General features: G+C 45.5%; 2 protein-coding genes across 27 annotated transcripts in view; both read right to left on the bottom strand.

The window, feature by feature from the left end:
- LOC109894296 (MAGUK p55 subfamily member 5-A-like) overlaps window positions 1-3629 on the bottom strand; it is a 54932-nt gene extending 51303 nt beyond the window's left edge. For 4 of the 5 annotated variants that reach the window (XM_020487688.2, XM_020487687.2, XM_020487691.2 and 1 more), the window contains exon 1: window positions 3446-3628. The gene's annotated coding sequence lies outside the window, so the exon portion shown is untranslated. Of the gene's footprint in view, window positions 1-3445 lie in introns of all 5 variants that reach the window. The other variant, XR_004210587.1, reaches the window with a different exon arrangement.
- A 325-nt stretch (window positions 3630-3954) lies between these two features.
- LOC109894295 (gephyrin) overlaps window positions 3955-27619 on the bottom strand; it is a 122222-nt gene continuing 98557 nt past the window's right edge. For 2 of the 22 annotated variants that reach the window (XM_031828643.1, XM_031828650.1), the window contains 19 exons: window positions 25398-25439; window positions 24062-24136; window positions 22429-22494; window positions 19814-19856; window positions 19396-19533; window positions 17762-17806; window positions 12989-13081; window positions 12488-12543; window positions 11865-11984; window positions 11563-11621; window positions 11226-11379; window positions 10897-11018; window positions 10624-10711; window positions 9992-10065; window positions 9770-9834; window positions 8849-8944; window positions 7728-7831; window positions 6246-6342; window positions 3955-5873 (listed from right to left, as the gene is read on the bottom strand). In XM_031828643.1, coding sequence (XP_031684503.1) covers window positions 5740-5873; window positions 6246-6342; window positions 7728-7831; window positions 8849-8944; window positions 9770-9834; window positions 9992-10065; window positions 10624-10711; window positions 10897-11018; window positions 11226-11379; window positions 11563-11621; window positions 11865-11984; window positions 12488-12543; window positions 12989-13081; window positions 17762-17806; window positions 19396-19533; window positions 19814-19856; window positions 22429-22494; window positions 24062-24136; window positions 25398-25439 — 1671 coding nt within the window. In that variant the 3' untranslated portion in view covers window positions 3955-5739. The remainder of the gene's footprint in view (window positions 5874-6245; window positions 6343-7727; window positions 7832-8848; window positions 8945-9769; window positions 9835-9991; window positions 10066-10623; window positions 10712-10896; window positions 11019-11225; window positions 11380-11562; window positions 11622-11864; window positions 11985-12487; window positions 12544-12988; window positions 13082-17761; window positions 17807-19395; window positions 19534-19813; window positions 19857-22428; window positions 22495-24061; window positions 24137-25397; window positions 25440-27619) is intronic. The other 20 variants (XM_031828645.1, XM_031828653.1, XM_031828651.1 and 17 more) reach the window with 15 other exon arrangements.

The following is a 27619-nucleotide window of genomic DNA, read 5'->3' as shown; positions in this document are numbered from 1 at the left end:
ATTGCCAGTAGCAGTTAGTCAATGCTTTGGATGACATGAAAACAGCCTAACCAGCTCTGCTATGGTAAGTAAAACAGTCAGAGTGAGGTGTTCTCTCATTTGTGTATGGAAGTAGCTAGCAAAGCTAGCCAGTTAGCTTGAGTGCTTGACTGAGGTCAGAACGTTCAGTTCAACTCTACTCCTCAAGAGCGTCCAGTGTGCGCTCCGAATTTAGAGCGGACAAATTGATAACGCAGATTGAATTTAAAACACACCCTTAGTAGCCAACTTATGTTAGATAGCTAGCTAACATAGCATATAATTACAGCAGTAGGTGTCTATGTGGTTCATAAGGATAGCCAACGCACATTTTTTTTTCATTACAAGTCATTACACTGCTCAACATTTGTCATTAGTTAAAACAATGAATTTGCATAAGCTCGTCGGACTTCGGCTGCATATTTTCCGCCATTTTCTTCAAATCTGAAAACGTGGTGAAGCCACGCCCATTTTCTGATTAATCACATTATGGGCCCTAAAAGCATGGAAATAGTGTCCACTGCTTGTATACGTCGTATTTTGGCAAATGTAGTACAAAATCCTAACTATATACTCAATTTATGTCACAAATAGTATAGTTAGTGTGAGTATTCAAACACAGCTTCTGTCTAGTCAACCATGACTGTGAGTGGACAAACAAATGCCCCCCTGGTTGAAAAGGTCACAGAGCCGATTCTAAATTCTAGCCAGTAAGTGGGAACAATAAGTTATTCTGAAACAAACCTGGGGTCGCTTGGTCATTGCATAGGAGTGCTTGTAATATATTGTGTACATATAGTAATAAAATCTTTCTAGGGGGTGCTATGCTATTCTTGAAGGGTCTTCAGCACCATCTTGAAGCGAGGTCTGAATAGAGGAGAGCAGTAAAAGCACGCAGGGGCTAAATTAACAGCGGACAGCAGGGGCGGGGGCTGGTGGGGGACAGTGATTCCCCTCACAGTGAGTGAGCGACAGATTGAGAATTCCTGGGGGACACAAACAGGTCAGAGAGAACACTGAGTTACTGTGTGTTCCTGGCCTGGGTCCAGTCCCTCCCGGAGCAGGCCCTGATCACTGCAGACGTGCTCAACAGTCCTCACCTCGCTATTGTGTGTGTTTCAAATCAAATGTGAAAGTAGGCTGCTATGAGCTTCCTCACACAATAAACAAGTAGGATAAATGACAAGAGAAAAAGACATGATACAGCCTAGCTCTTTGTTCGCAGAAGATCTACTGTACCTATAAGGTGATGCCATTACATCAGCTACATAGGAGAGACTGGCTGGACACTGGACACACTTCCAGGAAGTTCCTCAGATCAGCGTTGCTAGCTAGGTAACATGACTCGACAGGGAGAAGCATTAGCACTTTAATTTTCCCTCTCCCTGGCTATCACTGAAACCGATACAGAGTCAGAGAGATCCAAGCAGCAAGTCTAATTTACAAATGTAGCCCATAAGCCAAGGAGTCCAGTCCTGGCAGAAGTCCTAGTAGCAAACATCATTTTCGACTGACTTGCTGGGCATAGTTTGACCAGAATGACCACTTTGCATGTGTCCCTAAAGGTCTGAATTTGTGAAAGTCGCAAGAGCTCCTCCATGTACAACCGTTATGTTTACAACATTTTCAAAAGCTATAGGCTAGATAGACTATGAGTAAAGTGTCTTCAGGGCCAACCTCTTGCAAATAATTGTTTATTATTAACTCATTCTGAAAGTGTATTAGAAAGCAGAAGTCATAATAGTTGGGAGTCAATTTTGATTAGGCTCACTCGGCTGTTGATGAATGAGGGGACGTTTCAGAGATACAGGTAGCTGAATACCTTCATGTCAAAATAAAGGGAACACTCTTGGCTATTATGCATTCGATAGCTTATCATCAGAAATTATAGCACAGGCGAATTTTAGAATTGAGAACCTATTGAACAATTCATAATAATCACCACCGGACAACTTACATTGACCTCCCCCTCTTTGTACACAGCTGCTACTCACTGTTTGTTACCTATGCATAGTCACTTTGCCTCAAAATACAAGTACAGATTACCTCAACTAGCCTGTACCCCTGCACACTGACTCTGTACCGGTGCCCCCTGTTTATAGCCTTTTTATTTTAGCCTACTTGGTAAATATGTTGTTCTTCTTGAACTGCATGGTTGGTTAAGGGCTTGTAAGTAAGCATTTCACGGTAAAGTCTACACTTCAGGGAAAACCAACCACTTTCAAAGGTGTTGATAAGCAAGGTGGGTAGGGTCCTTCCTGGCAATTTTATGTGTGATTGGAGGCAGACCACCTAAAGAAAATGTTAAAAATAATAATTAAAAAAAAATTGGCCTTAACTGTGAATAGCATAACACTGTCAGCTGACTGGAGGCACGTGATTAAGTAAACTGATAAGACTGGAACTGTTCTTTTTAGCCAAGAAAGTCTCAGGCTGTAGGTAAAAAGTGACCAGTGCGGACACTGTCTGATTGATAAGGTTGTAGAAAACTACAGTACCTGGATGTGGGCTTCATTGATACCATTCATTGTGTGTCGCTTTTCGGTGTGACCTGTACATATAATACTGTAATGTCCCGAAAATACATTTATTAGTCACTGACGCTTTGGTCAGACAAACATTGAATGAAACGATTTATCACAATACTGGCATAACCTCAGTGGTACAGCATACTTCAGTGCTGATAGTTTGATGATAGATTGATGACTCTCTGGTCAGACGGTATTGCATTGCTGTCAAAAACAGACTCCTCATCCCCTTTGTCAACATCATGCATCTGTCCTGAACTGGTAAACTGGTTCAATCTAACGTTGAGACATAATACAGTAGTGACTGGGTTGTAAGGCACGAATCCTGGCGTCCGGACTCCAGGCTGTAATACCAGAATTCTGAGACGCATGAGCCCTTTTCATACGTAGAATTCCACCTTGCGAGCTAGTAGCAGAACTCCAATGTAAAACGTTGTCTTATTCAAAAGATGTAAACAAAATGCCTGTTTAAACAGTGCATCAATGAAGGCACCCAAACTTCACACACGCAACAGGTAGGGCCATAGAAATAGCTAGAATCATTACATTTCTATGGGTTGGGCTAGATACTAGTCCGCTCTGCTAGCTTCTAAGCCAACTAGCCTGGCATAGCGACAATTTCCGCTGTGACATGGGTTCGGATGAAAAGCGACATGGACATTTCGGTGATCATTTTACGCAAGAAAATAGACTATTTTGTTGTTAACCCACACAGTTGAAATATCAACAGCTTTAGTTCAACCTGATGTGAAATGCTCTATTATGCTAGTTTATCAGGTAGCATAAACTTTAAAAGCTCGCGCTAGATAATGCTAGCATGCTAGCTAACGTTAGCTTCCTGGCAACCTGTTGCAAACAATGCCAGCAAAATACATTTGAAATGAAAGAGAACTACTCACTTTTAACCCGTAACGCTTTCAAAAATATATCCTTCATTGAGGTGTCCAATGTTCCTCCATTGGGGTTTGTATCAACTGAGTGATGAAAGACTCAACTTTCCTAACTTTGTGTCACAATATCAGTCGAAACCCTCTCTCCCGCCGTAGCCTTGCGTTATTAGAAGTCATTTCCAACTCAAGGGTTGAGACGTCAAGGCTATCCCATTTGCTCCACAGCGCCACAAGTAACGTTACATTCATGACACAATATTCGCGATTGGTCAATGTTGCTCACAGTCAGTCATCTATCCAATGATAGATGACTTTACATCTATAAAGTAAGAGGGTAAATTAAATGTAAAAAATGCAGTGTTTTTCTGCAACGCTTTTTGCTGAAATCAGGGCAATCAAATTAAGGACCAATGCTGTAGAAACACATACTTTTATGTACTCTATGTAGCGTAACATAGAATAGTAAAAAAAAATCCAAGAGGACATGTCCGTTTATAAATAAGAGACTGAACTAATTGTTTTACATAATGATCAAGGATTTTTTTATTTTTCATCAGCTTCATCAATATTGTTACAGAATTTTTATAGTACAGAGTTCAATATCTCCTCATTGCTTCATTAATTTCTTTAGGAGTGCTGGTCACCATAATATCTGTACAATATCACTCTTTTATTTATTTATTTTTCTGTACATTGTTTTAATAGTTGTTAAAAAGGCAGTCAGCACTTTAAATAAGCTGTTTCTTCCTTCTGAAATTAAACAAATAAAATAAAGTTCTCTCCCTACCCCAGTTCCCTCACCTATCTGTACTAGTGTGTGTGAGGTGAGCAGTCCTGGAGGGGTGTGGGTGGGGGAGAGCGGGGTGTTGGTAGAGTAGAAGGGCAGGGGACAGGGTGGGACCAGAGCCAGGATATACATATCTCTGGGTGGGACTTTAGTACCAGGTGAGGTTAGACTGACGAAGCGGGGCCGCTGCCTTCCTCCACCTTTAAGGCATGTATTCATAAAGGGGTAGGAGTGCAGATCTAGGATCAGTTTAGTTTTATATATCATAATTAATAAGATTATATAGACCAGGGGGAACTGGGCCTGCATCCACAAAGCATCTAAAATAAAAATCAAATCAAAGTTAATTTGTCGCATACACAGATTAGCAGATGTTAAAGCAGGTGAGGCGAAATGCTTAGAATCCCAGTGCAGGAGTTCTGATCTAGGATCTGTTTTGTATTTCAGATCATCATGAATAAGATTATATGGACAGATCCTAGATCAGGACTTCTACACGGAGATGCTTTGTGGATACGGGCCCTGATCCTTGATCAGCACTCCTACTCAGAGCCACTTTATAAATACAGGCCCAGTTCTCATCATGATGCCCGACACTTTTGGCACTGCGCACATAAACACGACTCACAAGATAAACGACAAGCAAAGCTGTGTGAAGCCATTATGAAGCATAATGAAGCCCATATAATGTGGCATAGAAGAGAAGAATACTAAAGGGAGGTAAAGATAGCTGTCACCTAAAGGCACCCTCAGGACCCTGAAAGCACTCCTCCTATCAAGCCAGAGCACCAAGGTTACATCCTGATTCTTCACTCTTTTCCTGTTTTCTTTCTTGCATGGATTTAGCAATGGTGGAAACTACCTCCAGCCAATGCCTACACCAAACCCATGCATTTAAATGTCTGGGTGTGTGCAAGTGCACACTTTAGGAGAAGGGTGGAGAATCAGAACATAGACCAAGGGGGACTTCTGACAATCTCAAAAGGGTTTTCATTGTAAAAAAGAAGATGTATTTTGAACCTTTTTGTGAGATAAGAAAATAGGCTTTCTTTTTTAATCCTGTTAAGCACCTACAGCTTCCTATTGAAATGCTACTGCTATCTATCTATAAGGTCTAGGGTTGAACACACAAAGCAATCGCAAGGATGAAAGAGAAACAAGAGTTGCTTAATATGATAATATAATATTAATAATTATCATAATAATCATGATACTTATAATAATAATATAATATATTACAGAATAATTCTCTTATGTTTTATATATTTTTTCCCTCCACTTTTTAAAGGTATTACATTTTGTCTTTGAAATACAATGATCTTTTCAAATTAATATTTTCATGATCAATGTATGTACTCATTTATTTTGTGTTCGTGATTAATTGTACTTGATCAACTTTATTATCCAAATCAATAAAAACTAGCTGTGCCGTTACATATTACAGAATAGTTATGATATGTGGACATGCACCACTTCCTCTTCCTGTCTATCTATCTGTCCCTGTAAGATGACATCATCATAGCCGTCCTATGACCATCACATCCACAACCTCTCCTTTATGCAGCTCCACGTATTGCTCTGTTTTAGGAGGCAACATCAGCAGCCCGTTGGCACTTCTCATGCTCATCAGTCGACTACTCATCTGATTTCCTGTAGAAGGGGAGAAAGAGTGAGAAAAAGAGAGTGAGATAGAAAGAAGGAGAGGGTGGTAAGAAAGGGATAGAGGGGGAGAGGAGGGTGGGGAGAGAGAGGGGGAGAGGAGGGTGGGGAGAGAGAGGGGGAGAGGAGGGTGGGGAGAGGGAGAGGAGGAGGGGGAGAGGGAGAGGAGGAGGGGGAGAGGGAGAGGAGGAGGGGGAGAGGAGGGTGGGGGGAGGGTGGGTGGGGGAGGGGGAGAGGAGGGTGGGGAGACAGAGTCAATAAAATGACACGGATAAACTTTGGGATAAGCATTTCCCTTATCCATTTGTCCATGCAAACACATGCGGACAAACTATTGTGTATTTACTTAGTATGTGATAATACCTGTGCTCTGTGCCCATGGCAGAGGCTCCTGGTGGTGCCATGTCAGGATGCAGCGGTGGTACTCTGGACGAGGGTCCAACTTTACATCGCAGGAAAGCTGTTTGCACACACACAGGAGAGAGCAGGGCGCAAAATGACGACATCACTCAACTTTCAACCCCAACGTATTTGCTGTGTGTATAAAACCCTCTCCAGCTCTCGCTCAAACTCCCTAACTTATGCAGCAAGCTCGAAGGACCTGCATATCTGGCTCCAAGGACCATGACTGCAAGGTGGCACACTTTTTCATTATGTGCCTGTATTTCAGCCGTGTCCAGACTAGGTAGTACAACGTAATAACGTAAGACAACGTAATAATTCCATGCAGATGCGTTAGAAAATAAATACATTAATTGGACTAGCGCCGCAGTGAAAATGACTGGAAGTGAATGTTAGCAATTGTAAACAATAGAAACAATTGTAGTGAATTTCAGCTAACTATTCAGCAAACACATAGGATAACTGTTTTACTGCCATTCTATTCATTTACAGTGCATAGTGGAAAGTATTCAGACCACTTGACTTTTCCCACATTTTGTTACGTTACAGCCTTATTCTAAAATTGATTAAATCGTTCCCCCCCCCACCAATTTACACACAATACCCCATAATGACAAAGCAAAACATGTTCATAGAAATGTTTGCAAAAAAGAAGAAATATTACATTTACATAAGTATTCAGAACCTTTCCTCAGTACACACCTGTCTATATAAGATCCCACAGTTGACAGTGTATGTCAGAGCAAACCCAAGAAGACTCAAGGCTGTAAACGCTGCCTAAAGTGCTTCAACAAATTGAAGCACTTTTGGCAGCGTTTACAGCCTTGAGTCTTCTTGGGTTTGCTCTGACATACACTGTCAACTGTGGGATCTTATATAGACAGGTGTGTGCCATTCCAAATCATGTCCAATCAATTTAATTTACCACAGGTGGACTCCAATCAAGTTGTAGAAACGTCTCAAGGATGATCAATGGAAACGAGATGTACCTGAGCTCAATTTCGAGTCTCATTGCAAAGGGTCTGAATACTTATGCAAATAAGGTATTTCAGTTTTTATTTTTAATACATTTGCAAACATTTCTAAAAACCTGTTTTCACTTTGTCATTACGGGGTAATGTGTGTAGATTGATGAAAGAAAAAAAGTATTTAATCCATTTTAGAATAAGGCTGTAATGTAACAATGTGGAAAAAGTCAAGGGGTCTGAATACTTTCTGAATGCACTTTAAATGTTTTTCAAATGATCGACAACCACTTTATTACTTTAATTTATCGACCGTTAATCACGTTTTCAATGTTAATGGTTTAGAATCAGCAACAGCGCTGTTCCAATAAATGTGTTTATTTTTAACGTACTGCCTTTAATTATGACACTGTCTTAACCTGTATTTTACGACCTAGTGTCCAGAAACCCTCCATAACAGCCAGTGCTGTTAACCTACCCTGGCTTTGATGATGGTGGGTCGAGGGTCCAGGATCCCCTGCATCTTCCTCAGAGCAGGAATGACAAAGAGGTTACAGGTGACGACAGCAGACACTGGGTTACCTGACCAACAGAGAGAGAGGTGCTGAGGATGAGAGGGAGACAAGGATGGGACATTACCACTGTTCAGGGCTGAGGAGGGAGACGGCAGGATAGGCCTGGGAAGGTTTGGACGGGTTGGGGTTGAGGAGCATTGTTGTTGTTGTTGACATGCTCCAGCTAGTAGCCCCTGTAGGACAGGACAAGGGCTCAGTGCATAGGGCAGTGGTTTTCTTCACCCCACTGGCCTGTCAGTATACGACCCAGGCTGCGGTTGTGGACCTGGGCTGGGGCTGGAGGGATGGGGAGGCAGACAGGTGAGACATGTACGCTTCTGCCTTTGAAAGTGTTCACAGAGGAGGGACTGGTGGGTGAGAGCTCTTTGGGGAGAGTGGGACAAGTTTGTGAGTGCTGTTTCTTTACACCAACAAGCAGAGGTGAGGGGTAGCAATAGCAGGTGGAGAGGGTGAGCGGCGCTCTCAAATTACAACAACAAGCAACAGCATGGAATCATGGGATAGATACTCACAGGGGCAGGGGCTCGGGGACACACAGAGAAACAAAACGAGGAGCGACAGAACCAACAGCAACGCCACAGAAACGTTAAAGAAACAAAACAATATTTCTCTCTCAGAAAACAGAACAGAAAAATCACATAAGTAAAGAAAAAATAAACTTTAGTTTATCTTTTGTTAAGATTCAAGTTTGGGTTCACTAAAAGGTGTAGTGATCTTGTTTAGTTTAATCACCAATAAAAAACAGACAAAAATGCCCCAAACATGCCCAAAGTCTGGGAGACAAAAATAAAATTTATCCATTTGGCCTGATAAAAAGTTAGCTTTTAAAAAAAAAAAATTAAAATTTGAAGCCCATATCATTTGAGTTGGGTCGAGTTTCAGTTAAGCACTCTTAAAGAAAAAACACATTTCCCATTTTCAGTTTAAATTCCGTTTTCTGAGCTCAGTTGAAGTAAGCTTGCTTTCAGGTAGAGAGCAGCACACTGAACGGTACAGTATGGTCGACCAGGTTGGTAGCACCTACTTCCGCGCGGGGGCGGTGGCACGGGCACCCTGCTTGCCTCACTGTCGGGCACAGGGTCGATGCGAATGGCGCCTGTGTCTCTGAAGGTGAAATTACCTTAAAGGGGGAATATAAAAAGAGTGGCGGTCACCACAGCCACAGACTAGCCCTCCGGTCATATGTAGGACGGGCAGAGACAAGGCAGGGGGGCTGGGGCAGGTTGGCAATAGGACGGGCAGAAGCAGGGGGCCTGGGCAAGGGACTAAGGGGTCCAGGGCTGGGTCCTTTGAAGAGGTGTGGAGGGGCCAGGTCAAATGCTAGGAAAGTAGAGGGACAAGAGGCTGTTGTCAGCAGGCTTGAGTAAGAGAGGAGGTAGGGCACTTTGGTTGGTTGGGTGGGTCAAATTTCAGGTCTGGTTGGATGGGGGTCAGGGCTGGCCGTGGTTTGAGTTTTTTGGGCTGTGTGGGTCTGAGATAAAAACACAGGAGCACGGTTTTGGAGGGCTGATATAAAAATACAAACACAGACATTCCCTCACGCAAACATAGTTCTAATACTAATTACAACTCATTTACTAAAATGAAAATGGTCAAATCGGAGAGGAAAAAAAGAAATGGCTGCTGTGGGTTGGAAGGGTTCCAGGATGCTGTGGAAACTGAACGGGGAGTGTGATTAAAGAGGAACATTACCTCTGTCTGAGGGCATGCTGCTGCATTAATATAACATGTTTCCCCCTCAAGGAAACATATTTGGTTGGTAAATGGTGGAGTTTTGGACTCAGAGCAGAGACACAGACGAGTGCCTGAGATCTCAGTCAAGACCAAGCGGTCCCCTGCCAGTCCTGAGACTCAACAACGACATTTATACCACACGAAAAAACAAAACACAAAATACTGCACACACGCACGGTACACATGACATGCAGATCTCAGTATGAAGTACCTGGTAGAGCAAATATCAGTTTCCGTGCCCCGTCAATGTCTACAGTGGCGAACGTGGTGGGAAGACTAAAGAGGAGAGAAGACAAACTCAGTGAGACCTTCATGACTGACTATCCATCTCTTCTAAACCAGCCTCACTTCATGAATTAAGAAGGCATAAACTTTGGTACCAAAATGTATTTTCTATTTAAATTTTGTACAAAAAATCCCCATCTCGTCTCACCCTGGCTTCATAAAGACCCGTCCAAAGTGGATCTGGGCATGGAGGTCAATGTCCAGCACCTGCTTCAAGTAGTCCTGAAACACAAAGAGATACATTCTATGATATTATATTGTATGTACAGTGTATTTCATGCCCGATAAAGTTCCCCTGAGTCGATTCTGATATCGCAAAGAATACATGGGCGAGAGGTTGAACATCGAATGGAAACTTTGTGCATCTCTAACATGTCTGCCGGTCTCTGACAGATGGTGAGGTGTAAAATGTGTGATCCAATCACAGAAGTAATTGGAGCAGAAAACCCAAAGAGGGAAGCAGAGAACTCAGCTAAGCAGTAAACATACAAAAGGTCAGCCTAACCAGCAGGTTCATCACTAAGGAGTAACAGCTGGGTCAGAACAACAGATGGCAGCAGAGTGCATGAGTTGGACAGTACGCGAGGTTCAACATAGAAAACAAACTGTTGTGGCGAATTCCAAAATGAGTTCCAGCCCCTACTATCTAGCCACAACGGAATTTATTTCACTCTCACAAACACACAGTGACCTCTCGCTGCCCCACCTCTCATCCCCTTCTCTCTCTCTCGCTCTTTTTTATTTATTTTTAATTAACATTTCATTTTGTTTGGATCTTACCTTCTCTCCCATGGACACGCCCCCTGAGGTGATGATGACATCAGCACGGCTAATACCCTCGTTCAGGGCATTGAGGAGGTCGTCTGGGCTGTAGGGGAACGGTCATAGTTTAGACCCTCCTATCTTTCTGATTGTATATATATCTATCTATCTACAGTTCTGCAGACACAGATTTAGTCCTGGATGAGGAGTAATGTGTGTCCATGGAAACCGGCCCAATGTTTTCTAGGAGGGTAGACAAGCCTATAGTTATTGAGGGTTATGTTCACTGACTTGTCTCCGACGATGCCCAGGTTGATGGTAGGATATCCGTGCTCCTGAATGGTGGCCAGCAGTGTAGATCTGTTACTGTCCCGGATCTTCCCTGGGTGCAGGTCATCCTCTGGGTTCAACAGCTACACACACACACACACACACACACACACAACTTTATTATCCATTGTCTATCGGAAACCATCTCACATCCTGCAAGATCTTCCCATCAGACCTGGGATTCCACCCAGAAATCGGTTGCCGTCATACCCGCCTCTCTAACCTCAAACCCAGGTATTAAAGACACCATGAGAGAAGGCAAAAACGTGTGTGCATGCATGCGAGCTCACCTCGTTGCCAGTGGACATGACAGCCACCACGGGGAACTTTTGCACTTCCACCTCAGTGACTCCTACGGTGGCCAGCAGGCCAATCTCAGAGGGGCCCATGTGGGTTCCCTTGGACAGGACACACTCCCCACGCTTTATATCATGACCTATAGGTCTGGAGGGAGGGGAGACAGAGGGCTGGCACTCAGGTATGTCTGAGTGTGGCTGTGTGGTATAGTACTGATACAGAACAGCATTAAGGAAAATTGGAATTTCAGTTTACTTCCTGAATTGACTGGATTTAAATGGAAATGACCCCACCAATCCTGATTGGTACAACCCAAAACTTCTCGCTCACCTGATGTCCTGTCCAGGGCGTGCCTGTACCAAGATCCGCACCTCCAGCTCTTCTGTGCCCTGCAACGACATACAGGTTTAGTGAAGAAAATACAGTATATTGTAACGAAGAGGATTGTGGCAGACGAGTAAGTGTATGTACAATATAGAAAAGCTGTCAGTTTGTGGAGAGGTACAGGAGACAGACGAGAGTGTTGAGGGAAACGGGGAGTGAGTTGAGAAAGAGAGAGGATGTTATTGTACAGTGTATTCCAGTAAAGCTCGTTGTGACAAATTTCAGATTGGGACAGGAAGTCGACTCACGTCCTCAGACTCTCGGAGCAGTTCAGTGTCCTCCACCTGCACCACAGCATCCGCCCCACAGGGGATAGGAGCCCCCGTTGTCACCCTCATCACCTGACCCGGCATCACCGTGTGCGTGGGCTATAGGGACACACACAAATTGGACATTATAAAAAGGTGTTAAACATGCTTATGACTAGAATTTTAAGGCATTATAGCGGCATAATTATGCATTATAACTGCCGGCATGGAGTAGTGTTAACATTTCAATTGGGAAAAATCTAATCGACTGTACGCCATTTTTCACAAGACGCACTTGAGTAACTCTTGAACACGAGGCTCCATAATGGAGGCCGTGTGACAATTGTAAGAAAGCCGAGCGGAGCGTTGCAGAGACAGGGTCTGTGTGTAGAGTAGAGCCCGATATAACTCTGTGTAGAGGTAGAGAGAGGACATGGTCTGTCTCTGTGGAGTCTTGTAATCACAGCTGAGCCAGTGACCTGTGGAACTCCACGCTGCAGGACAGCCCATGGAAATACACAGACTCACACAGAGGTAGGAAAAGGCAAGAGAGCTCCTGTTATAGTATGTTCTCAAAGCAACACTCCAGAATATCAGGGCTCACAAACTGTAAAGGACCTCACCTGCTGTCCTGCCTGTGACTCTCCAATAATGAAGCGATCTCCAGGACCATCAGCCGCTGAGAGGAAGGAAGAAAGAAGAAAAGAGAAAAAGAGAGAGAGAGAGAGAGAGAGAGAGAGAGAGAGAGAGAGAGAGAGAGAGAGAGAGAGAGAGAGAGAGAGAGAGAGAGAGAGAGAGAGAGAGAGAGAGAGAGAGAGAGAGAGAGAGAGAGAGAGAGAGAGAGAGAGAGAGAGAGAGAGAGAGAGAGAGAGAGAGAGAGAGAGAGAGAGAGAGAGAGAGAGAGAGAGAGAGAGAGAGAGAGAGAGAGAGAGAGAGAGAGAGAGAGAGAGAGAGAGAGAGAGAGAGAGAGAGAGAGAGAGAGAGCGAGAGAACTATGAGACATAAATAGCTGAAAACGGTGCAATGGTCAAAAAGACACAAAAACAAGCATTAAAGTCTAGCGTTAAATGGTTTGCAATCTCTCAAACTACTGCACTGTACACCCACTCGTCCTGGCGTCTCACCTCGCACGGCGTAGCCATCTTTGACTGACGCAGGGAACGGAGGCAGGTTGTCTTTGGCGTAAACGTCCTGCGCCAAGACTCGACCCATCCCATCTACAACAGTAGAGCAAAGTGCAGTGGAGTGGAAATAGGAGAAAAGGTAGGATGGGAAAGAGAGAGAAGAGAAACAAGTTTGTCATTTCACACATCAATTGGAGGAGAGTACACAAAGTGTGATATGCATGCTGGCGGGGTAGGCTGTGTCCCTCTATGTTCTGGTTAATGCTTGTGTGTGTGTATGCAGTGCAGTGAGGATGGGCCAGAGAACACATATAACCATGCTGCCACACAACCTGTTGACAACAGCACAGAGACAGATGCTGGTAGGACAAGACAGAGTGTTGAGTAGGTGTTGTGAAGAAAAACTAAAATCGAGACACACAGATAAGCCTACATCACATGAAAACCTTGCTAGATGTGTGTGTGCGCGAGCGTGCGCGTGTGTGTGAGAGAGAGGGAAAGAGAAGGCTGGGGGAGCCAAGTGTTACACTGTGACGCTAGCTAACGCTGACGCAGCGGAGCTACGAATTACAGCCACACACGCGCACACTCTCCTCCGTGGAGAGAGCGGAGAGCTCACTCTCAGCACATAAAAGAGAAATAGCAAGAAATAGCAAGAAATAGAGAAATACAGAGAGAGAGAGAAATAGCGAGAGAGACAAAGAGCGAGAGCAAGAAATAGAGAGAGCGCAAAAGAGAGATGCGAGAGAGAGAGAGAAATAGCGAGAGAGAGAGAGAAATAGCGAGAGAGACAAAGAGCGAGAGCAAGAAAGAGAGAGCGCAAAAGAGAGATGCGAGAGAGAGAGAGAAATAGCGAGAGAGAAATGGCAAGAGAGAGAAATAACGAGAGAGAGAGAGAGAAATAACGAGAGAGAGCGTGAGAGAGAGAGAAATAGCGAGAGAGACAAAGAGCGAGAGCAAGAAATAGAGAGAGCGCAAACGAGAGATGCGAGAGAGAGAGAGAAATAGCGAGAGAGAAATGGCAAGAGAGAGAGAAATAACGAGAGAGAGAGAAATAACGAGAGAGAGAGAGAGAAATAGCGAGAGAGAGAGAGAGAGAAATAGCGAGAGAGAGAGAGAGAGAAATAGCGAGAGAGAGAGAGAGCGTGAGAGAGAGAAATAGCGAGAGAGAGAGAGCGAGAGAAAGAAATAGAGAGAGCGCAAAAGAGAGATGCGAGAGAGAGAGAGAAATAGCAAGAGAGAGAGAAATAGCGAGAGAGAGAGAGAAATAGCGAGAGAGAGAGAGAGAAATGGCGAGAGAGAGAGAAATAACGAGAGAGAGAGAAATAACGAGAGAGAGAGAAAAATAACGAGAGAGAGAGAGAGAGAGAAATAGCGAGAGAGAGAAATAGCGAGAGAGAGAGAAATAGCGAGAGAGAGAGAAATAGCGAGAGCGAGAGCGAGAAAGAAATAGAGAGAGCGCAAAAGAGAGATGTGAGAAAGAGCGAAAGAGAGAGCGCAAGCGGGCTTCTCCTCTATTGAAGGATGATTAGAGGAGACTTACTGTTCTAAAATACCACATCTGATGAGCAGCTAAATATAGAACATGTCTTTTATAACGTGATCAAACAGATGGATACGGAGGTATCTATGGAAACAGACGAATACACAGCGAACGGAGCGCCACGACACACTCGCCTCGCCTCCGTCAAGCTGGCTGACAAGACAACCAAAATGAAGCTGGTTAATAACAATCGCACAACTCCCCATGGAACGCAAGACAGAACTCAACTACACACACAGCAGAAATACACACACACACACACACACACACACACACACACACACACACACACACACACAGGTAGACAGACACAAGGGGCCCTCAAAAAATAGAAACATATGCTCTCTATTAGAACAGAAAAACTGCAACCTGATGCATTACACACCACAACAGGAGCAACAAACAAAGACAGATACCATAAAATATTTCCACCACACTTTATTTCCTCATAACAGGACAGACAGACATTCCTGATGCCTGGTGTGTGTGTGTTTGTACACCTGTGATAGCTTTACTACCAAAACACCAACAGTGATTCTTACAACACCGGCACAGCCTCCACCTCCTGAATTTAGTTTAAATATCCAATCTCCATCACTCCGGGCCCATCAATCTCTTAGGTGTTCCTTTCATCATTATATTAACCAACAAGAGAAAACAGCACTTTGTAAAAGTACCCTGAGCCCTTACTTACTGCCATCGGAGAGAGTCAACAGGCCATTTCAAAGATTTATGAACCGTTTTTCCTGGCGCAGCCGTTACACCATTGCCCATATTTACTTTGGGTTGGTCTCAGAGAGCCTATGGCCCGTCGATGCACTAACTCACGGTGTGAGTGATGCTCAACTTTATCTCACACCGTCGGGCCTCTACACGTACTGTTTTCTTTCAGAGACGGGACAGTTGGGAGGAGAGACTGTTCAAAGGACAGTGGGTGAAGAGTGCCTTGGTCCTCCTTTCTTTTTGGACAGTGGGTGGGATTCAAACTGCTTAGACCCCCCCCCTCAGGCGACCTACAACCACTGTTGATTGGTGAGGTGAACTTATCGCTCGCTCGAGCCCTTTTGTTCTGGGAGTTCAGGGACTTCTTGTGTCATCACCTTCCTGAATGTGTTCTTGGGTTACGTTAGTGACGGGGTCATGCACTGGCTTTGTGATTCCCCTGACGCTCTGTGCGTTAACGTCACAAAGAGTGTGTGTTCCTTCCTGTCCCACTGTCTGCAGTGTGCCTCGCTCTAGGCCTTACTCGCTCGAGCCTGATTGGTTGGGTGCCTCCCCCGTCCCGTGGTGGACGACAAACTTGTGCCCAGCGGCTGTTGCATATGCAGATGATGGGAGATGGGAAATGACAACACAGGAAGCGCTCCCAGAATTGGGTCACTCACTGCTCTCATGGCCGACAGAAAGAAGAGAGAGGGGGTAAGAAAGAGAGGAAAGATAGAGAAAGGAGAGAAACGGAAACATCTCTAACATATACAAAATCTATTATTCAGGCTTGGAGCAGAGAACAAGTGAAATCAATGGAGCAGGACGCCCTGCAAAAAAAACTTAACAAGCACAAAGAACATGGTTGTTCTGAGACGTTTTGTCTGAGCTGTGGGGTGTTTTGTTTCCCCAGTGTTCAACCCTGTGTGTCTATGTGCTGCCTGGGTGGGTAGTGGGCATCTCTTCTACCCACATAGATGCCAGTCACAACTGGCAGGGGGTGGATGAACTCTTGAGCCCTCACATTTGACCTTCGCTGTGCTGGCAGAGGGCAGTAGGTATGGCAGAGTAAAACTCGCCCACTCGTGCATTTACATATATATATTTTTGACATACATTACAAACTCCTCCCGAGTTATTCTAACACGGCGTGGGTACTGAACCCAACTGCTCAGGCCATCGTGGTGAAAGGTCCTCCATAAATGTACAATACTAATGTAACATGAGGAGGAGGATAGTGGGTGGGTTTTGCAAGCAGCCAGATCATGCAACAGATTCAGAAGCAACCGCAACATCAGCACAAGTAGCAGCCTATGGCCCGGCCTAGCCCCTATATTGCCCCCTAGTGGTCAGGAGGTGAAATGACCCAGTGAAGAGAGAGGAGGGTGTTGTCGTCGTCATGTCGCCCACAGACCCCCAACCGGAACCCTGTCTGCCATGGTCTGGGAAGTGGGGGTGGTGTCATTTCTTTTTTTTCATCTTCTTTTCAGTTGGGTGGTGGTTGGTGGTGAGGAGGGAGGCATGACGTCACCGATGACATCACTGACCTGTGTAATGCCAGGGCACCAGGGAGGAGGCGACATTAGCATGATTGGCCCCCGGGCCCCCAGCCACAGCTCTCCTCTCCTGCTTTGGCGCTCCTCCTGTGATGGCTGTGGCGCAGATAAAGTAAGGTGTTTTTTTTCCCCCAGTCCGCCCCACTTTAGGGGCCAAATGGGCTTAAATGGGGTCTGCTCCACCATGGCCTGCCGGGGGCCACGCAGGTTAGGGGCCGTCGTTGTTGCTCACACACGTGCTACATTATCCCAACCACCCCCAATATATAGCACTGCACACCCCTTCCCATAGACACACACAGAAGCCATAAATATACCAATCAGCAACACACTGCAGGCAGCAAGGTGACTGAGGCCATGAGTCATTCAACATGCACCGGACACTCAGTTAAGTGTTGGTAGAGAAAACAAGACGATGGATGGAGACAGAAATAAAATACGGACCCGGTTTTCATTCTGGACTTGTGTATACTATGGACTCTTGTTATGTATGGGTGACCATGCTCCGTATTCTAGAGAGCCATGGGTCAATTCTACCAGAAGCTAGTTTCCCCAGCTCTATTCATGGTGTAAAATGTACTGTCAAGTGTGTCTTTGAAAACCCCAGGTTACTTGGTGTAAACGAGCAGCCTAAGCACCTAAAGTTGACCTATGTGAAGTCACAACCTGGACCATCAATGTACTTCCTTGGTATTTCATTAGGATCCCCGTGAGCTGTTGCGAAAGCCGCAGCTACTCTTCCTGGGGTCCCACACAAAACATGAACCATGACATAATACAGAACATTAATAGACAAGAACGGCTCAAGGACAGAACGACATACCCTTGGCCAAAGGTCTGGATGGTTAGGGAGTGGTATGCAACAGTCAAGAGGTATGTGCTGTTTATTGGCTTGCAAAACAATCAATCAATCAACAATCAAGCCATTGAAAGATGAGAACAGGCAGGTAGGCGGGGACTCAGACAGACCGATAGACAGGGTGGAATGGAGAGCATCTGGGTCAGGTGGAACAGCTGTAGGAACAGAAACATCATGGGCTCAACACACATATGACACAGACAGACAGTAATACAGACAATAGGTAAAGTGAACTACAGACAGAGGGTCAGGGGTATAGAGAGGGTATGGCGTCAACAGCCATACAGAACATCTACAGACAGAGGGTCAGGGGTATAGAGAGGGTATGGCATCAACAGCCATACAGAACATCTACAGACAGAGGGTCAGGGGTATAGAGAGGGTATGGCGTCAACAGCCATACAGAACATCTACAGACAGAGGGTCAGGGGTATAGAGAGGGTATGGCGTCAACAGCTATACAGAACATCTACAGACAGAAGGTCAGGGGTATAGAGAGGGTATGGAGTCAACAGCCATACAGAACATCTACAGACAGTAGTGAAGACACTGAGTGAGCAGTATGGCGTCAACAGCCATACAGAACATCTACAGACAGAGGGTCAGGGGTATAGAGAGGGTATGGGGTCAACAGCCATACAGATCATCTACAGACAGAAGGTCAGGTATAGAGAGGGTATGGGGTCAACAGCCATACAGAACATCTACAGACAGTAGTGAAGACTGAGTGAGCAGTATGGCGTCAACAGCCATACAGAACATCTACAGACAGAGGGTCAGGGGTATAGAGAGGGTATGGGGTCAACAGCCATACAGATCATCTACAGACAGTAGTGAAGACTGAGTGAGCAGTATGGCGTCAACAGCCATACAGAACATCTACAGACAGAGGGTCAGGGGTATAGAGAGGGTATGGGGTCAACAGCCATACAGATCATCTACAGACAGAAGGTCAGGGGTATAGAGAGGGTATGGGGTCAACAGCCATACAGATCATCTACAGACAGAAGGTCAGGGGTATAGAGAGGGTATGGGGTCAACAGCCATACAGATCATCTACAGACAGAAGGTCAGGGGTATAGAGAGGGTATGAGGTCAACAGCCATACAGATCATCTACAGACAGAAGGTCAGGGGTATAGAGAGGGTATGGGGTCAACAGCCATACAGATCATCTACAGACAGAAGGTCAGGGGTATAGAGAGGGTATGGGGTCAACAGCCATACAGATCATCTACAGACAGAAGGTCAGGTATAGAGAGGGTATGGCGTCAACAGCCATACAGAACATCTACAGACAGTAGTGAAGACTGAGTGAGCAGTATGGCGTCAACAGCCATACAGATCATCTACAGACAGTAGTGAAGACTGAGCATTATGGCTGATGTTAGGGATCGAAAGAAAGGCATGTCCGGTGACACGGGCATGAATGAGCTTTCTGTACGTCTCTCCGTCGGTCCGTCTCTCCGTCGGTCCGTCTCTCCGTCGGTCCGTCTCTCCGTCGGTCCGTCGGTCCGTCTCTCCGTCGGTCCGTCGGTCCGTCTCTCCGTCGGTCCGTCTCTCCGTCGGTCCGTCTCTCCGTCGGTCCGTCGGTCCGTCTCTCCGTCGGTCCGTCGGTCTGTCTCTCCGTCGGTCCGTCCATTTCTGTTTTAGTCTGTCCGGCCGTCAATTTTCCAACTGGTCTTTGTTGGTCTGTTCGTCCATCCGTCCGTCCCACTGTCAGTCAGTCAGTCCGTCCGACCCACCTCTGTAGTTGATGATCTCAGTGCCGAGCACAGGGGTCATCTCCAGTACAGTGATGAAGGCCTTATCCATGGAGGTGAGGGGGAAGGGAGACATGCGGTGCCGGCGAGCCACCTTGGTGATGTCCACTGCACTGTGACCTGATGGACAGAGACGGGAGAATGGTGAAAAGAGTGTAATGGGGAGGATAGTCGTCTTTCACCATCACACATACTATGACTGTGATGTATTTCTAAGTAAAACTACTCTTCAATAAAGCAGCTATCACCAAAGTCAGTGCTAGTAAGAAAAGCCAAGAGCTATAAGGGTAAGGCTCTAATCTTTCACTCAACTTTTGTGAGGACGACTAGTTTTCCCCCCGAGTTTTATTAGAAAAATAATCACCAACACACACAGAAAATTCTCGATCAAATAACTTACTAGCTCTCAGGATGTTCTCTTTGCTGCCACACCGCGACTGAACCTACAGAGAGACAGAGAGAGAGACAGAGAGAGATAGAGAGAGAGACAGAGAGAGAGAGAGAGAGAGACAGAGAGAGAGACAGAGAGAGAGACAGAGAGAGAGACAGAGACAGAGACAGAGAGAGAGACAGAGACAGAGACAGAGAGAGAGACAGAGAGAGAGACAGAGAGAGAGAGACAGAGAGAGAGAGACAGAGAGAGAGAGACAGAGAGAGAGACAGAGAGAGAGACAGAGAGAGAGACAGAGAGAGAGACAGAGAGAGAGAGACAGAGAGAGAGAGACAGAGAGAGAGAGACAGAGAGAGAGAGACAGAGAGAGAGACAGAGAGAGAGACAGAGACAGAGAGAGAGACAGAGAGAGAGACAGAGAGAGAGACAGAGAGAGAGAGAGAGAGAGAGAGAGAGAGAGAGAGAGAGAGAGAGAGAGAGAGAGAGAGAGAGAGAGACAGAGAGAGAGAGAAATGGAAGAAGAACAGCGAGAGAGAAATGGTTGAGGTGAGACCACAATGGGAATAGAGGCCTCTGTCCAAAAAGGATACAAACATTCCACACTGGCCCTAATATACTGGAATGGCCATATACATTCTACATATCCCTCAACTTCTAACGCAGAACATAGGGACAATCACAATCAAGACAATCCTCAGAACATGAATGGCAATAAACAAAATCGATAAGATGAGGCTCCCTTAGGCCAAGGATAGTGGATCTGTCTCACTGAGCAGAACATGTGTATGGGGAAAGTGGGAATGGATAAGGGGCACTGCTTCATTGAGGTTTAGGTTTGGTTTAGTTAGTTTGGGAAAGAGGTGGGATTCGCTTCACATCACAGTAGTACAGCGGTCTTTTACAGGTGTTTATATCTATCTATATATATTTATTAAAATGGGCGCAGATTTAAAGTTTTCATAACAATCGGAAATCGGTCATTTTGGGCGCCGTTTTTTTTTCCACCTTTATTTAATTTTTATTCAACTAGGCAAGTCAGTTAAAGAACACATTCTTATTTTCAATGACGGCCTAGGAACAGTGGGTTAACTGCCTCGTTCAGGGGCAGAAAGACCTTGTCAGCTCGGGGGATTCAATCTTGCAACCTTACAGTTAACTAGTCCAACGCAATAACGACCTGCCTCTCTCTCGTTGCACTCCACAAGGAGGCTGCCTGTTACGCGAATGCAGTAAGCCAAGGTAAATTGCTAGCTAGCATTAAACTTATTTTATAAAAAACAATCAATCATAATCCCTAGTTAACTACACATGGTTGATGATATTACTAGATATTATCTAGCGTGTCCTGCGTTGCATATAATCTGACTGAGCATACAAGCATACAAGTATCTAAGTATCTACCACCACTGAGCGGTGGTAGGCAGAAGCAGGCACGTAAACATTCATTCAAACAGCACTTTTGTCCGTTTTGCCAGCAGCTCTTCGTTGTGCGTCAAGCATTGCGCAGTTTATGACTTCAAACATATCAACTCCCGAGATGAGGCTGGTGTAACCGAAGTGAAATGGCCAGTTAGTTAGCGCGCGCTAATAGCGTTTCAAACTTCACTCGCTCTGAGCGTTGGGGTGGTTGTTTCCCTTGCTCTGCATGGGTAATGCTGCTTCGATGGTGGCTGTTGTCGCTGTGTTGCTGGTTCGAGCCCAGGGAGGAGCGAGGAGAGGGACGGAAGCTATACTGTTAAACTGGCAATACTAAAGTGCCTATAAGAACATCCAATAGTCAAGGGTTAATGAAATACAAATGGTATAGAGGGAAATAGTCCTATAATAACTACAACCTAAAACTTCTTACCTGGGAATATTAAAGACTCATGTTAAAAGGAACCACCAGCTTTCATATGATCTCATGTTCTGAGCAAGGAACTGCACATATTGCACTTTTACGTTCTTGTCCAACCAAATTGAACATGTTTCATTATCTACTTGAGTCTAAATTGATTTTATTGATGTATTATATTAAGTTAAAATAAGTGTTCATTCAGTATTGTTGTAATTGTCATTATTACAAATACATATCTATATATATATCAAATACTGTCTGCAGTACGTATATAACCCCTACCTGGAACCTCTGAGACCCAATGCCCCTGGCCTAAAAGGAGAGTGACACATGAGCAAGCTAAGGTCTGGTGGAACAGACGGAGACCCTCTCTACCACAGTACACACAGTACGACCAAGATTAAAATCAACCAACCAACCACAACTCAAAAAAAGACCAGCACTACTGATGACACACAGATGCAGTCAAAAACACTGACGGGGAGAGCAGAGAGAGCAGAGAGAGAGAGTAGGAAGGGATGAGTGAGGAGGCACAGCATGGTCCTACAGCCCACACGAACGAAAGCGAGAGCAGAAAAAACGTGGCATCTTAATGGGGACAAGAACAGAGGATGAGCAGAGAGAAAAAGACTAGTGAACGGAACTGATAATCCATAGACTCCACCACCACACGATACAGCTACTCAAAAAAGGAGAGAATGTATGTTAGAATAATAAATAGATTGCTACTGAGGAAAGAGTGAGTGATAGAAAGGAGAGAGAAACAGAGGGGGGGGGTGGTAGTTACTCGCGAGTCGTAGGTTCTGCTATGGCCTCTGTGGTCCTCGTTGAGCCCCTCCAACCTAGAGTGGAGCTACAGTACAGTAGCATATGGACAGGACATGACAGAGACAAGAGTTTTACAACAGACAGAGCAGAGGAACGCTAGGAAACAGTAGCTACAAGTCATCAGCAGTGTAAGGTTAGGTAACCCGCCAGGGTTGAATGAAACAACAGACAGTCGGAATAAACTGATCTGTAACCCAACTAGAGGTCGTCAAGTTCTGGAGTTGAGACGTGAACAGCTGTACCTGAAGGTAAAAGTGAGGGAGGGGATGAAGTGATAAAAAAAATGAGAGAACACAGAATGATGTGTGCTCAGGGCGATGAAGGATGACTGAGCAGGTGCAACACAGCGTTACTGAAAGTAACACGTCTCAACACAGATGCACAGTAAGACACTGAGCCGTACTGACCCGGGTACTGGTGGGGGCGGTGGTGGTGGAGGGTAGATTTAGTAGAACCACCTGTTAAAACAGGTCTGTACAGTACACCCATCTTAGTACCATAAGTGGAAGGGAAATAATGGCCACGCAGGCAACAAAACAAAGGCTAGCGGTGAGATGAGGTGAAGGTCGGGGAAATGGGATACGAAGGATTCTGTCAACATTGGCCCTGTGTAACACTATGGATCAACCCGCCGAGGGCTGGAGATCAACGAGTTAGACTACATAAATAATATATAAGGCAGGAGCTCAGCTCCCCTTAAGCGCTCAACCTAAACAACAACAACAACACTGCATTAGACAAAACAGCGACTACGCAGAAGGATGAGAAGTCATCACAATAGCTAGGACACAACAAGACTGGAGGGAAAATATCTGAAAGGAGACGGTCTCTAGGGAGATGCTAGACACACACACACACACACACTCCACTGAGCAGATACGTAGGCAGGCAGCTGCCTTATGTTCAGGCAGGCTCGTCTGCCTTTACCATGACAACGGTCTCACAGGAACATGCCAAGTGGAGGGAACACAGTCACTCGCTTCACTGTGTGGTCGCTGATGCTATCCATCTGCCAGCACTGGGTCTCTCCCTCCCTTTCTCCTCTCTCTTCTCTTCCATCTTTCTTCCACTGCTCATTATGCCCGTACCAGACGTCATGGATGAAACAGCGAGGCGAACAGAGAAGGATCGGGTGAATCATTGAATGAATAAATGGTAGAGTGAAGAAATGGATGAACGGGAAGGAAATATGATTGTTTTTTGCCAGATGCTCCAAAAGACACTGAGAAACGGACACAGGGACAACACACACACACACACACACACACACACACACACAATGTCCACGTTCACAGTATGTCATCAAGATGAGATGTGAAGCAGAAACAGATGAGTTAACATGTTGATGAATGCCAATGAGGACTGATTACTGGGGACTAAAAGAAAGACATGAGAGCGCAATTGAAAAACCCCTTACTAGGTGATTACCCAATCAGATGGATCAATCATAGCCTGTGGGCCAGGATGGAAATACTGCTGAATGCCCTCTAGTGATAAAGGGAGCCTGTCACAGACCTGAGACGACAGGAGGCCTTTCTGATGGCCCTGAGAGTGGCGTGTGTGTGCGTGCATGTGTGTGTGTAACCATTTACCTGGTCCAAGGTAGAGTACCTAGACTGGAGCGTGGTGACCTCATCCAGGTGAGCCCTGAACTCTCTCCGTGCGGCCTGGAGAAAGCCACAGGACAGTCACTCACTTGGTCCACACACATTCCACGGACAACCATGCCAAACACACACACACACACACACCTCCAATTCCCACCCGTCAAACCCACTACAAAGCAAGCACACCTGCTGAGACTGAGATGAGAGATGAGAGATAGAAAGAGACTACACAGGTAATGACTGACTGCAATGTCTAACAATTATGTAAACAAACAAAGACAAATCAAACATGAAAAAAGTTTTTATAAACCGCCCTGAACCGTATGAATATGAACCTACCATTTATACGTTAACTATCATCGACTCAGTCTGAAAACGTTGCGGTGTCTTAATGATCACAAAGCAAAAAAAACACAGTTGCTCATCCCATGGTTCTATAGGAAGTGTGATGATTAGGACACAAGGGTATTTTTTTAATTATCCATCTAAGAGTGGATTCGATTTGAAGCCTAAGGAACAAAAGAGTGAGGCTGCCTCGCAAATGGCACCCTATTCCCTTTATAGTGCACTACTTCTGACCAGAGCCCTATGGGCAATGGTGAAAAGTAATGCACTATAAAGAAAATAGGGTGCCATTTGGGAGGCAGACAGAGGGTTTATAATGAAAAGAAGCGAGAGTTCAGAGATTGACTCTGTCTCCCCTACAGCTATACTGTGTGTGTGTTGCAGCCCAGTGTGTGTGTGCATGACTGTGTGTGTGTGTGTGCCGCAGCCCAGTGGGTGTGTTCATGACTGTGTGTGTGTGTGTGTCGCAGCCCAGTGGGTGTGTTCATGACTGTGTGTGTGTGACAGATACTCCAGGTCAGCACAGGAGGTCATCAGTTTGCACGATATTGAGGGGCTTTGGAACAAGGGAAAGATAAAACAAAAATATATAGAAAAATGATGAATAATGACATTCTACGATAATAAAAAACGGGTTGAAAAATAAAACATGAGTCAAACAAGAACACTTAGCCGGTAAACTCAAGAAATAGCCTACAACAAAATAATACTTTTAAAACCTTATATAGAGTGTCTCCAGATGTATAAACTCTTGGGTCATCAGTGAGATGCATGCCTGTTTGAGAGGTTGGGGGGATTACAGTAAGGGGAGAGGAGGGGTGAGGCAGGTGGAAGGACATAGGGAGGAGGAAAGGATGGTGGAAGGGTCTCGAAACAAGAGGGCATCCGACGGAGGATGGGAGATAGAAATGGGGGTGGGGTGGTGGATGGGGCGGTTGCCATGGCGACGCAGGAAGATTGACACATGCTGAGGTACCTCAGAGACACTATAAGTGGATGAGCAGGAGGGGAGCCGGGCCTAGGGACGGTACCGTGGAAGAGAGCGATAGGGTGAGAGGGAGAGAAGGGGGGGGAGAAGAGGTGAGAGAGATAGGGGAAGAGGGGAAAGGAGGGAGGGAGAAGAGAACAGGTTTAACACACAACAGCCAGTGGCAGCCGCAGGCAGGGCGAGGCAGGAGAGGGAGAACAGACAAAACAGCGTCCCTACTGGGGTGGTGGACAACAGTTGCATCTCACACTGGCCTTGGATACAAATACAAGGCAGGAAGAGGCCCAGTTCAAATGTTGACATTCAAACAGGAGTTTTGTCCTATGGTTACGCACCCCTACGCTACTGTACATACAGGACAGAGACCTATCCTCACAGTGTTAAGTTCGATATTCAATCCAAAGACCTGGAATAATACTACGATAAACCATCACAGTGCTGCAACAGAAAGCAAAACCCAGCTCAGCAACAAAGATATATGCTATTGCTTTTATTACATATGAAAACTACAACAAGAGTTGTGTCACACTGGCAAATCAAATGGGCTGCCACAGGAACAACTGCAGAAAAGGATTGGCTTCGTAGGAGGATGAGACTGGTGCTAAGACAGTATGTATAGTGGACGGGATGGGGTCACACACACACACACACACACACACACACACACACACACACACACACACGTCAAATAAGGGGAGCATATATTGGTCCTGTTTCAGTGCATGTAGAAGTGGGTAAACTGTACGAGTATGGGGTGTGAAATCTGTTTTGGGGGGGGGCATATCCCAACTCCCTGAGACACCATCGGAGAGTGGGGTCACGGCCGGGGATCAGACATTATTGATGGCCACCCTGGAGCAATTAGGGTTAAGTGCCTTCCTCAAGGGCAGACAGACAGATTTTTCCCCTTGTGGCCTCTGGGAATTCAAACAAGCAACCTTTCGGGTTAATGGCCTGACTAGGCTACCTACCTAACCACCTCACACACAGGGAATGACACTTTTAAAAAGGGAAGGTGGTATCACACACGTCACTTGGGTTAGGCTTTAGTTTTGCCAGTTTGTTCACGTATGAGTCAGGTGGCTACATGCACCTTTTCACCTCGTGTTACTAATCTGTCGGACCCAGTGACGTGCGTGCGCATCTCTATATCAACCATAGGGTCCCTGTGGTTCTCCTTGAGCTGACCTCAGACTCCTGCTCCAATCATCAATCAACGTCTAAAGGGTGTGTGTGTGTGTATTACAGGGGGGCGGGGAGGTGCAAGGACAAACCAATGGACATTTATTACAGAGACAAGTGGGAGTATCATGGGACTGCTGCTCAATACTGATGGTTCAGAGTTTCAAAACACACACACCAATGATAGACTGAACAAACATATAAAAGCCGCATGTAAAGATCACAGAAATGTTCCACGCACAAAAATATTATTTCTCTAAAATGTTGTGCACAAATGTGTTTACATCCCTGTTTGTGATCATTTCTCCTTTGCCAAGATAATCCATCCATCTGACAGGTGTGGCATATCAAGCCTCTGATTAAACAGAATGATCATTACACAGGTGCACCTTGTGCCGGGGATAACAAAAGGCCACTCTAAAATGTGCAGTTTTGTCACACAGCACAATTCCACAGATGTGTCAAGTTGAGGGAGCTTGCAATTGGCATGATGACTGCAGGAATGTCCACCAGAGCTGTTGCCAGATAATTTTATGTTAATGTCTCTACCATAAGCTGCCTCCGGTACGTCCAACCAGCCTCACAACCGCAGACCACGTGTAACCACGCCAGCCCAGAACCTCTACATCCGGGTTCTTCACCTGCAGGATGTGTGGGTGAGCGGTTTGTTGATGTCAACGTTGTGAACAGAGTGCATCATGGTGGCGGTGGGGTTATGATATGGGCAAGCATAAGGTACAGGCAACGAACACAATTGCAATTTGAATGCACAGAGATTCCGTGACGAGATCCTGGGGCCCATTGTCGTGCCATTTATCCGCCGCCATCTCCTCATGTTTCAGCATGATAATGCACAGCCCCATGTCGCAAGGATCTGTACACAATTCCTGGAAGCTGAAAATGTCCCAGTTCGTCCATGGCGTGCATACTCACCGGACATTGAGCATGTTTGGGATGCTCTGGACTGCCATGTATGACAGCGTTCCAGTTTCCGCCAATATCCAGCAACTTCGCACGGCCATTGAAGA

Source organism: Oncorhynchus kisutch, linkage group LG7 (genome assembly GCF_002021735.2).
Source record: "Oncorhynchus kisutch isolate 150728-3 linkage group LG7, Okis_V2, whole genome shotgun sequence".
In the NCBI taxonomy this organism is placed as follows: domain Eukaryota; kingdom Metazoa; phylum Chordata; class Actinopteri; order Salmoniformes; family Salmonidae; genus Oncorhynchus; species Oncorhynchus kisutch.
Note: the sequence above shows the minus strand (reverse complement) of the source record. Positions and strands in the feature narration are given on the sequence as shown.